We start from the raw sequence: 12,152 nt of genomic DNA, 5'->3' as shown, positions 1-12,152 counted from the left end.
CTTAATACCTGTCACCCACTTAACTGCAATTAGAGTTCTATGAACTAGCAATGAACACATAGACACTGAAATTAAAAATACAATATCACTTACAATCACACGTGAAAAAATGAAAAGAAATACTTAGATATAAATCGAACAGAACATATAAAGAACTTGTATGAAAGATGTAAATTCTCCCTAAATTGATACACAAGTTTAATATAATTTCTATCAAAATTCAAGCAAAATTTTCCCCATATTTTTATTAGTGTCAGAGGTAAAATTTAGTGATTCTATTAGTTGCATATAACACCCTGTGCTCATTAAATCAAGTGCCCTCCTAATGTTCATCACCCAATTACCCCTTCTCCCCACCTACCTTACCTCCAAACAACCCTCAGTTTGTTTCCTAGAGTTCAGCATCTCTTATGGTTTGCCTTCCTCTCAATTTTCATCTTAGTTATTTTTCCTTCCCTTCCCCTATGTTCATCTGTTTTGTTTCTTAAATTCCACATATGAGTGAAATCATACGGTATTTGTCTTTCTCTTCCTGATTTATTTCACTTAGTGTTATACCCTGTAGTTCCATCCACGTTGTTGCAAGTGACAAGATTTCATTCTTTTTGATGGCCAAGGAATATTCCATTGTATATATAAACCACATATTCTTTATCCATTCATTTGTCAGTGGACATCTGGGCTCTTTCTATATTTTGGCTATTGTGGTTATTACTGCTATAAACATTGGAGTGCATGTGCTCCTTTGAATCACTATGTTTGTGTCCTTTGGGTAAATACCTAGTAGTGCAATTGTTGAGTCATAGGATAGCTCTATTTTTAGCTTTTTGAGGAAACTCTATGCTGTTTTCCAGATTGGCTGCACCAGTAAAATCCAAGCAAGATTTTTTGAAGACATGTTGATTATTCTAGAATATACATGGAAATGTAATGGAGGTAGGGTAACTAAAACAATTTTGGAAGAGAAGTATAAACTGGGAAGAATTAGCTTACCTAATTTTAAGATTTATAGTTACAGTACTCAAGACTATATGGTATTATTAGCAGAAGGATAGACAGATAGATCAATGGGACAGAAGAGAGAACCCAGAAATAGTCTCATATAAATATACTCAACTGATGTTTGACAACGGTACAAAAGCAATGCAATGGAGGAAAGATAACCTTTTCAAGAAATGGTCCTGGAGCAATTAGACATACATAGGCAAAAAATTGAAAAAAATTCTTACATCTTTTACAAAAATTATCTCAAATGGATTACTTACTTAAATGTAAAATTTAAAACTATAAAACTTATAGAAAAAAACATAGAAGAAAATCTTCAAGATCTAGAGGTAGGCAAAGAGTTCTTATACTTGATACCAATACCATGATCTATAAAAGGAAAAATTGATAAATTGTACTTCATCAAAATTAAAAATGTTTGCTTTGTAAAAAAAATCTATTAAGGGATGAAAAGATAAGTATAGACTGAAGAAAATATTTGTAAGCCACATACCTGATAAAGAATGAATAGTGGGGGTAGGAGAGAAATTAGGTGTAGCTATAAAAGAGCAATGAGGCCATGAGAGGGACCCCTGTGGGATAGATTTGTTTCTTGGCTGTATCAATGTCAATATCCTGGTTGTGATGTTGTTTGCAACACATTTTTTTTTCAAGATATTATACCATTGGAGAAAACTATGACAAGAGCACGTAAGATTTCTCTGTATTATTTTTACAGCTGCATGTGAATCAACAATTTCCAAAGAAAAAACGTAATTTAAAATATTAAGTTGTAAAAAATAAGAAGGTGGTGTGCACCTTTATTTGTAAAAATTTCTTTGTTTCACTCACACAGTAATAAGAACTTCCTATTTTGGCTGCTAAGAACATATCTTCTGTAATCTTTTGTATAATTACTTCCTGCTGCTATTAAATTTTTTTAAAAAAAAGAACCTAAATGTGGGAAATAAAGCTAGTCTTGTTTCTAATTTTACACACATTGAACATATTTGAATTATTAATGCATAAATATTTGAAACGCCTAACTTAAAAAATAGTTTTGCAAGATAGTCATGATTATTTTAATGCTAGGATAAGTGTTTGTAAGAACAAACTTCATAGTTTGGAAGTCAAAGGCTCTCCAGTTCTTCAATATCTATGATGAGTTTAGAAGCACAGTTTTTTCAAATAAAACTATATGTAGTCTTCCCATTTCACATTTGAATAACTTATATGGAGAAATATATTATGGATTTTCCATTTTAAAAGCTTTATACTCATTCCTATATATGCTAATTACTAGGGATATACTAAGAGTTTTATAATTTTGTGTCTTTTAATAGAAGATGAATATATATGTTAATCCATTGACCATTGACAAATATCTCCATATAAAAATGATATAAATCGAAGTGATAAAAGCAGAAAATATAAAGACTTTTAAAAATTTCTGCCTTTATTTTAAGCAAACAATTTAACACCTAGTGACTGTAAGAGTTTAATGTATAACAGAATTAGATTCTCTTTGTTCATGTTTTCCGCCCACCTGAATTTTCTTCAATACTCTTGAAAATGATGATTGTTTAAAAAAAATCAATGCTGCCAGTGGACTGAAAGTAGGAAAATGCTCATTGATGTAAAGATGAGAAACTCAAGAACTATTAGGATCTTGGCTTCATCTGTAACTTAATACTTCTTTTTGCTTTATCTGTAGTGTGATGTCCTAGGGGAAAGTGCAATCAATCTGAAATTTCATAGATGGTATTTTAATTTCAGTTCTCCCACTTCTTAAGTGTGAGACTATCTCTAAATCTCAAGTACATTGTAAAATGGAAAGAGTAATAGCCTCTTTTAATACCAACACTATAGGATTAAATGAGATAACAAATCTCAAGTTCCTAGAAGAGAGTCTAGTCTTCTTAAGCACCTGATATTTACTCACACCCACTTTAACTTCCTTGTAGTGGTCATACTCTTTTTTTCTATCTGTGTCAGGCCATAACTGTACAGCGAAGGATTGGTATTTTGCTTACCTGGAGATAGGAAGTTCTACATTTTTAGAATAAGTCTTAATCACATTAACCATTATATTCATTAAAAATGTACCCCGTTTAAAAGTTTTTTCCAAAAAAAAAATAAAAATAAAAAAAATAAAAGTTTTTTCCTTTCATTGAAAAGAAAAAACATAAAAATTGTTTTTAACTTATATGACATCTGTAATAAAAAGTTTAATAATTCTACACCTACTGAGTTGTCATCTGGACTCTCTCAGATCCTTTATACTGTTTTAAAAGTGATATAAGAATTCTAACTCAAGAAGGTGAACGGATCTCAACTTTTTACATTCTCTCCCTCCGTATATACAATTAAAATTGTAAAATAAATATAAAAACAAGGATGAATCCATAGCAGTTATGAAGAAGAGTGAGTGGTACTATGGGAAGCATTTGGGAACTTCTGAAAGATAAAAGTGACTGGCATTGGATTTAGGCAGAAATTAGTCAGGGTAACTGAAGAACCTCAGCATGTTACACATGGATCAATTGACTTTGTTTGCCTACCAGATGGTAACAACTATCTCAGTAAGGGGAAGAGTCTGTTGAAGCTCCTACTGTGGGAATTGGAGTAGGAGAGAGAAATGGGGCAGTGCCTTAGGTAATTAAAACTGGTTGATCAAGAACACCAGACATTTGAGGAAAATGAACAATTCAAGAGGGAGGAACCAAGATCAATGAACAAAGTAAATGACTTTTGAGAAAACAGAATGACAGAAAAAGATTATAATCAATATCCATAGATTTGAGAGATTATTGAACTCCCAACATTAGGAACAGATAACTTTTAAAGTGTAATACTTGGAAAACAAGAAAAGCTATTGAAAATTAAAATTATGGGGCAGCCCTGGTGGTGCAGTGATTTGGCGCTGCCTGCAGCCTGGGGTGTGATCCTGGGGACCTGGGATCGAGTCCTGCATGGGGCTCCCTGCATGGAGCCTGCTTCTCCCTCTGCCTGTGTCTCTGCCTCTCTCTCTCTCTCTCTCTCTCTGTCTATAAATAAATAAATAAAAATCTTAAAAAAAAAAAGAAAAAAGAAAATTAAAATTATGATCATTACACCTGAAGTCATGATAAAATGAGTAAAAGTTTTGTGCCTTATCTTATTTGTTCACTGATGTATCTCTAGAGCCTAGAACAGTGTCTGACACAGGCTGATGATCAGTATCTTTTTAAACAAATTAATGAAAGTGCTTTAGAATATCAAATTGTAGGATACTCCCAGAATATAAAACAAGGAGAAAAAAAATTTAAAAATAAAACAAGGAGAATCAAAGAGATCCAATGTCTGTTAACTAAGAGCTCTATACTGTATGTTGGCAAATTGAACGTCAATAAAAATAAAATAATAATTTTTTTTTAATTTTAAAAACCTAGGAGCTCTAGAAGTAGTCCATAACAGTGTATTAGTATAGGAATAGACAAGTAGATCAACGAGAATATAATTCAGTCCAAAAATGCAGACCCAGTTATATTTGGAAATTTAGTGTATGATAAAGGTGACATTTCAAACCAGTGAAAGAATGATGGTATTGGGCAGGAGGCTACTATTTTGGGGATAAAATGCTTAGAATTAATTTTTTTCACCATATACATAAAACATTCCAGGTGAATTAAAGTTCTGAAAGGACATACTACTGATCTAGCCTCCCAGTTTTATTATCCACCTCATCCTCATTTTAAAAAGTGTTTAAGAAGGCACCTATTTTTATTACCATTGGCTTGGCAGGACTTTGCTTCGTAGTGATATACTTTAACAGTGGGCTAGTGTCTGGAAAGTCTTTCATTTTCACATATTTCTACTGATGTTACTAGGTAATTTTCTGACATTCAGCTGTCTTTGGGAACTCAGTTTGGAGGCTGCTTTTGCTTGGAGAATTTAATATCACCCTGACTTTTGGTAGTACTGCTTTTTCTGACATAAGAGCATCCCTCTAGTCCTATTTGACATTTTATTAGGAGGTTGATGAAGTCCCTTTATAATTAAGTTAATTTGAATGATTTAAAATCCACATAAATCTAAGTGGATTTTTTAAATGCCCTGTAGTTTAAATAACTTGAAATAATAGAAGAGGAAACATAAAAGTGGATATTTGAAACTTAGATTCCAATCCAGTGAATATCTGGAAGTAAATACACATGTTACCTAAATCTCAGTCAGGAATTACATGTTCTCATTTTATTCATATGTGAATCATATCTAACTGAGATGCAGAAATGCCATGAAATTTTTTAAGTTGCATCAGAATATGTTATTTTTCTTTCTTATCTTTACAGAACATAAAGATAATTCTTGTCATAATAGGTCTTGATTAAGAGAATCTGCAATAAGTATAGGAAATGCATACCGGGATCCCTGGGTGGCACAGCGGTTTGGCGCCTGCCTTTGGCCCAGGGCGCGATCCTGGAGACCTGGGATCGAATCCCACGTCGGGCTCCCGGTGCATGGAGCCTGCTTCTCCCTCTGCCTGTGTCTCTGCCTCTCTCTCTCTCTCTCTCTCTCTGTGACTATCATAAATAAATAAAAATTTTTAAAAAATGCATACCATCCTGTATGTCATATCAGTAAATTTACATGTTAGTCCCCTTTAGGGACTAAGATGGCACTGGCTTCATGGATGTGGGAACCAGCGCAGTCTTATTGGGCCCCACACAAAGAAGGGCCCCATGCTTGGGATTTAATGCTTTGCGATTGCTGTCTAAAATCTTTAATGATTTTTATTTCTGAGTTTGTGTTTTGTAAGTGAAGTCTGTGGGAAAATGGAGCCTGGGCTTATCTGTGGTCCTGCCTCCTACATCTCCCCACCTTCCTGGGTGTGTTTCTTGGCCACCTGCTCCCCAAGTTGCGGTGCTATTGGCTAAGCCAGCAACTGCTGAGGCAGCAGTGAGACCCTGAGTGTGGGGAGGATGGAGGTTGGGTGCATTTGCAGGGCAGAGCACCTATGTGCCTATGAGGATGTGCTCTCAACCTGTGAGTGTCCCTATGCCCAAAGGAATAAGATATTAAGTAACAAATAAGACCATGGAAGACAGGAAACTGTTGTGGTTTTTTTCCTGCTTTTAGGACAAAGAACCCCACATTTTCATGTTGCCACTGGTTCCATTAACTCTATGGAACTACCTCTGACTACTTTAGTCATTCACACAGGTGTTCCATTTCAGATCCTCAAAGACATTTCCTAATCAATCTATAGTAGTGGTCACCAACTTTTTCTGTAAAAGACCAGAGAATAAAGTAGTTCAGTCTTTGTGGGTCATAATGTCTCTGTTGTTAACTACTTGACTCTATTATGATAGTGTGAAAATAGCCATAGACCACATGTAAATGAATGGATATGTATCTTTTCCAGTCAAACTTCGTTTATGGACACTGAAATTTGAGCTCAATATAATTTTCACCTGTCACTAATGTTATTTTTAGACTTTTTTAACCATTAAAAAATGTAAAAACCATCCCTAGCTCACAGGCTTTACCAAAATAAAAGCCTCAATTTGACCCATGATCTGTATAGTTTGCTGACTCTGGTTAAGTAAATATGTGTGGGAGCAAGTCCTTTGGAAAGTAGAGAGATATGAGTATTGGTCCACAGGAGAGGGAGATGTTTTCGAGTAGTAGCCACAGTGAACACAGTACCACTCATTGAAACTTGAAACGTGGCAATTTTTATTTGTAATTTCAGTGAATTTGTGAAAACACTTTCTTGTACTATATAGCTTAGCAAGATCCCATCAGGATTGTTAGGAAAATGGAATTATTAAAATCAACGTTTGAGCGAATATTTTAGAGTAATCTTCTTTAATCTCCATTTTTAATACTGTTACCATCTAATTATTCTTTTTTCCCATTGCTGTTATTTCATTTCTCCATGTAGATACCTTTTTTTAAATCCCACCTCTGTTCTTTGTGCTTTGAGGCACCACCCACTTGTCTCTAGATGAACACATGAACCTTCCTTCTAATCTAAGGCATTCTGCTAACTACTTATGTAATCTTGAGTAAATCCTTTAACCTCTCTAAGCCACTGCATTGTGCTATTTAGGGTAAAGTAATGCTAGCTGCCACAACAGACAAACTCAGAATCTCAGCAGTTTAACATAAAAGAGGTTTGCTTCAACTTCTCATAATGCCCAGTATGGGTTGAATGACCTTCCTTTGTCTTACTACTACATCTTCTAGAGAGTAAGAGAGGCAGAGAGACTGACTGTCATTTGGTCAGGATTAGTTACAAGCCCCCAGCCTATGGTTGGGCCACAGATATGGCCATAGACCATAGTTTGCTGATCCTTTTCTTAAAGTATTGCTAACATATAATAATTCTCATTCTTCATCATCTCAGATACTCAGCTTTGGGCAGTAACTCCCCTATCAATGTTCCTGGCTAATAATAAATTTGCTTCTGAAGAAGCAAGTGAGAACGTAGATAGGTGATCACTGATCCTTGGTTTCTTGTTTGAAATTTCCATTAGCCTGTCTTCTTTCCTCTAGTTATTTTATTTGAAGCCCGTTACAGTAAGATCATAGCACTCTGCTCAAAGAAATAAAAGGAAATATGTAGATTTGCATAACTATGTATTAAACAGTTTATACTGACTCCCAGTAGCATACTTCTTTTATACTTCTGGTATGGGAATGTATACATTTCTATTTTTCAGAAAAACAAAACAAAAAAACTTATCTTCTGGCATCTACCCAAGCAAAAATCTGAGTCAACTTAGACTCCTTCCTTAAAAATCAACCTTCAGATTCAATCAGATACCAAGACCTAAAGAGCTAACCTTATTAGCTCTCGATTGGAACTCTTTAACATATTCCTAATTAGTCTCCCTTCCCTTAATCCAGCCCTGACCAATCCATTCTTTAAACTGCTAAAATGAGTTTATTAAAATACATATCCAATAATGAAATCCTCTTGCTTGGAAATCATTCTGTGATTCCTTAAAACATTTAGGTTAAAGACAAACTCCTTAACATGGCATTAGAATGTTTTATGATTTGGACCCTGCAATTTGGGATATCTCGTGGCTTGAGACCACCACTACCTCACATTCTCTGGTACATAGCCATTATGAACTATTTGTGGTTTGTACTTTTCTTCTCCCCATCCTTTTTTGTCTGCCTACCATCTCTGCTTCACTGAGATTCAACTCAGCCATAAATCATTGCTTGTGAAAGCCTTTCCTGATCTCCTCCCTAAAGTAGAGACTCACTTTTTATATTTTATGCCTCCACTTATCATAGCCCTTTTCACTGTACAGTATTGCACTAAAGCATAATCCTTGGATTGCTTATTTCTTCCTTCATGTACCATCCCTTCTCCCACTTCAAGTCTATAATAACCTGGAGAACAGGGGCAATATCTTATTAGTCTTATTCCTATCACACTGCTTATAAGGTATCTGCAATTTACTATACCCTAAGCAAATATTTTTAGAATGAATTACACAACAAGAAAATAACCTGTTTGCTTTCATGATTGCATGACAAATTGTGATTCCAATATAATTAGAGCTTTGGGTAGTCAAGTTCAAAATGGGTTTAAGAAATAGAAATAAAGGAGTCATATGTATCAGCTTGATCTTTATAAAGTTTATGAAAAAGAACATTATACAAACTTGGTCCACTGCTTATATATGAGGTGAAGCAAAATCATAATGCGATAAAACAAAGTGAAGATGATGGACATACCTGTGTTTCCATTGGAGACAGTGTCATATTTCATGTCTTTTAATTACTGTTACATAGTCTAGTATAAAGAACATGAATGTGAAATTGAGATTTAGTAGCCCGAAGCACAGACATTTCATGAGAAACTAAGCCTGACATTGCACCTCGATCTTTCATACTTCAAAATCAACTGAGTCCTATGTGGGGACTAATTTGAATTTTACTACTGAGTTGATGTGTCATAATAATAAATGATTTGCCTGTATAACAGTGCCTATAAGTCTCTTTCATAAAAATATTGTAATGGTTAAATAATAAAGCATGTTGTGATAATTTACACTCTTTACATTAAAAAAACAGTAAAGGGGCCACCCTGGTGGCTCAGCAGTTTAGTGCCACCTTCAGCCCAGGGCATGATCCTGGAGCCCTGGGATCAAGTCCCATGTCGGGCTCTCTTCATGGAGCCTGCTTCTCCCTCTGCCTGTGTCTCTACATCTCCTCTCTCTCTCTCTCTCTGTCTCTCATGAATAAATAAATAAAATCTTTTAAAAAATAAATAAAAATTTAAAAAAACAGTAAAACAGAGACCTTTTCAATATCATTGTCTATTTTAGATTATAGACTAAATGATATCTACTTAAAAAAAAACATGATGAGCTGGAAGAGAGAGAGTAACTTGAATATTTTGCAGGATGATAATCTATAGAGTACAGTGGTTAAGTTAACAAGTATTTGAGGACAGTGAAAATGTTAGTAAACCAAAAGTTTATTGTACTTTGGGGATAGTAAAGTGCAGTAAATTTTATAGTAAAGAAATTGCAGTTAATCTCTTGTTAATATTATAGGAGATTGTTACTATTTCAGCAATATGAGTAAGAATAAAAATTAAGAAAATTTGGATTGATTCTTAGAAAATGCACACAATTCTGAGAGCCGAGAAGACTGCACTTTTAAAGGGCAATGTTAGAAGAAAAGCATATATAATTAAAACTATGAGAAAAAAAAAACAGAAAACTGCTATTTGGAACATCCATTACTGGTGAAGAGTATAAGTTATATCTGTTATTACTCATGATTTAACTTTTATGTTTAAATTGGTTTTTCTTGCTATTTGGGGATTAATTAAAATCCTTAAAAAAGGAAATCAAAGTTCATAAAAAATACCAAGTAGATTCTTAAGTCCTGGTAAATGTTCTATATAACTTTACTTAATTCTGATGGTCAAATTCCAGCATGGGGACAATATCTAATGCTATCAATTTCTTGGACTATATAGGAAACACAAAACAGAACTGCCTTCATTATGCTTCAATGTTGTAAGAGCTATTTTATTATTAGATTCTATATCCTCAGGATCTGGAAAATGCCATATGCTTAATAAACATTAGTTAAATGAAAGGTGACTTAAATTTGCAACTTTCCAAAGTGATTATTAAGAGAAATTCTGTGTACTATATTTGTACAGCCTTCTGGGGAAATCTAACAAAAAGCCTAAGTTATGTTATTCACTATGCCAAAATATTTATTTCATTAAATAATATTTTCATTATCTAATTCATCAAGGGATTATTTTGCATCTTTCTGGAAAGCACAATATATTTTAAGTATAAAAACCAGATAGTTTAACTGATAAAATTATGACTTAGATTAAATCAGTTGGAAGACTGGGCTGAAGATGAACATGATCATATTAATACTCTCATCATACTCATTTATTTTAGCCTAAACAACGAACATCTATTGTGTCTTCTCTGGATTTTCACCGAATGAATCACAACCAAGAATATTTCGAAATCAACACATCTGCAGGATGTGCAAGCTTTACTTCCAGCCCTCCTATTAGTCCACCCACCTCTTCTGTGGGAACCACAGAAGTCAAGAACGAGGGAACTGGCCATACAGGTAAAGCAGTTTCAATTTATGAAGGTATATTTTTGAACTTTTAAACCTAAAGCCTTAATAAGGTGGAGGGATTAAGAGGAATCTTCATATAAATTTGCATTGTTTTTTGTTCATCTACAGGTATAGCAATGTAGGGCACTACTATTTTTGTCAGATAGTTGATATAATATTCTTTTTGGATACATTTTTTTTCTTTTTGGATACATTAATGGCCTTTCAGGTGTTACATATGATTTATGATGATTTATGATGATGATTTAATGCTCTTATGGTAGTGAAATAACAAGAGACCCGGAAATGCTTTTCTTCCACTACTATTTACCCATCTCCACACAGTGGTATCAACTCATCAATATGCAACTTTATTAATAGCTGCTTTGAGGCTACAGAACCGGTATCAATCTGGTAAGATTGAGTTGGGTGGTGTGGCCTAAGTGGACTTTCAATCTACTCAAGCCAAGGTGATTTTGGAGAGGAGAAGCTGTGAAAAAATGGTGCTGGGGGTAAGGGGAAGATTAAGGAAAGTAACCACACCGACTAGTAACATGTACCTGGTTCCACCCAATCAGATTTGCAATGTTTCTTTGGGGGTAAGAAGCTAAATAACTAGTATGGCCAAATGACAGAAATAAAATAATTTACATTAATTTAAAGTAAGTGAACTATTCTACTACTTTGTTTTAAAGAGATATAATTTTAAAGTCCACTAGAAATGATTATGAATTTTAGAATCATAAGGTATCATTTATATGGGTATTCCATGTAACCTTTATTCAACATGAGTGTTGGGGCAGCCCTGGTGGCTCAGCGGTTTAGCGCCGCCTTCAGTCCAGGACATGATCCTGGAGACCCAGGATCAAGTCCCACATCAGACTCCTTACATGGAGCCTGCTTCTTCCTCTGCCTGTGTCTCTGCCTCTGTCTCTCTCTCTGTGTCTCTCATGAATAAGTAAATAAAATCTTAAAAAAAAATGAGTGTGTTGTGTGACTATATAAATGTAGGCATCATACTTAAGTCCTTTACTCTGTACTTTTAAGAGCACTGATAGAAATGTTCCAAAAATATAGCAAGAAAATTACTTCCCCCTAGGAAAACTAAGATTTTTAAATAATGATTAAGGGAAATAGTGACATAGATATTCTATGGAAGCTATTATCTAATCTTTTCATGGCAACCAGAGTGATATTTATAACATATAAATTAAAGTATATCACTATCATGCTTAAAATCAGTGGCTTCTCACTGAACTCTGAATAAAATCCAACTCTTCACGAAGGCCAATGAAGCTCAATATAGCCTAACTCTGACCAGCTCTGTAATCGAAACTTGAGCACTCATCTTGGTCCACACTGGCCTTCTTTTCTAGGCATTCTAGTCCTAGGCTTTTGTACTTTGGTTCCTGCTGTGTAGAATCTTTATCTTCAAGTTTTCATGTGGCTGAGTGTTATTTGGGTTTTGACTCAAATACACTTTCTCATAGAGGCCTGCCCATATCACCTTATCTTGATTAAGCCCCTCAATATAATAACAATTACAATAATAAAGA

The 12,152-nt window shown here is 34.4% G+C and overlaps 1 protein-coding gene across 15 annotated transcripts in view; it reads left to right on the top strand.

The window, feature by feature from the left end:
- ANKS1B (ankyrin repeat and sterile alpha motif domain containing 1B) overlaps window positions 1-12,152 on the top strand; it is a 1,043,873-nt gene that overhangs the window by 443,994 nt on the left and 587,727 nt on the right. For all 15 annotated transcript variants that reach the window (XR_012005947.1, XM_072773232.1, XM_072773224.1 and 12 more), the window contains exon 12: window positions 10,425-10,605. Coding sequence is in view for 14 of the 15 variants with exons in the window: in XM_072773232.1 (XP_072629333.1) it covers window positions 10,425-10,605 (181 nt within the window). In the remaining variant the exon portion in view is untranslated. The remainder of the gene's footprint in view (window positions 1-10,424; window positions 10,606-12,152) is intronic.

Source organism: Canis lupus, chromosome 13, assembly GCF_048164855.1.
Source record: "Canis lupus baileyi chromosome 13, mCanLup2.hap1, whole genome shotgun sequence".
Lineage (NCBI taxonomy): Eukaryota > Metazoa > Chordata > Mammalia > Carnivora > Canidae > Canis > Canis lupus.
Note: the sequence above shows the minus strand (reverse complement) of the source record. Positions and strands in the feature narration are given on the sequence as shown.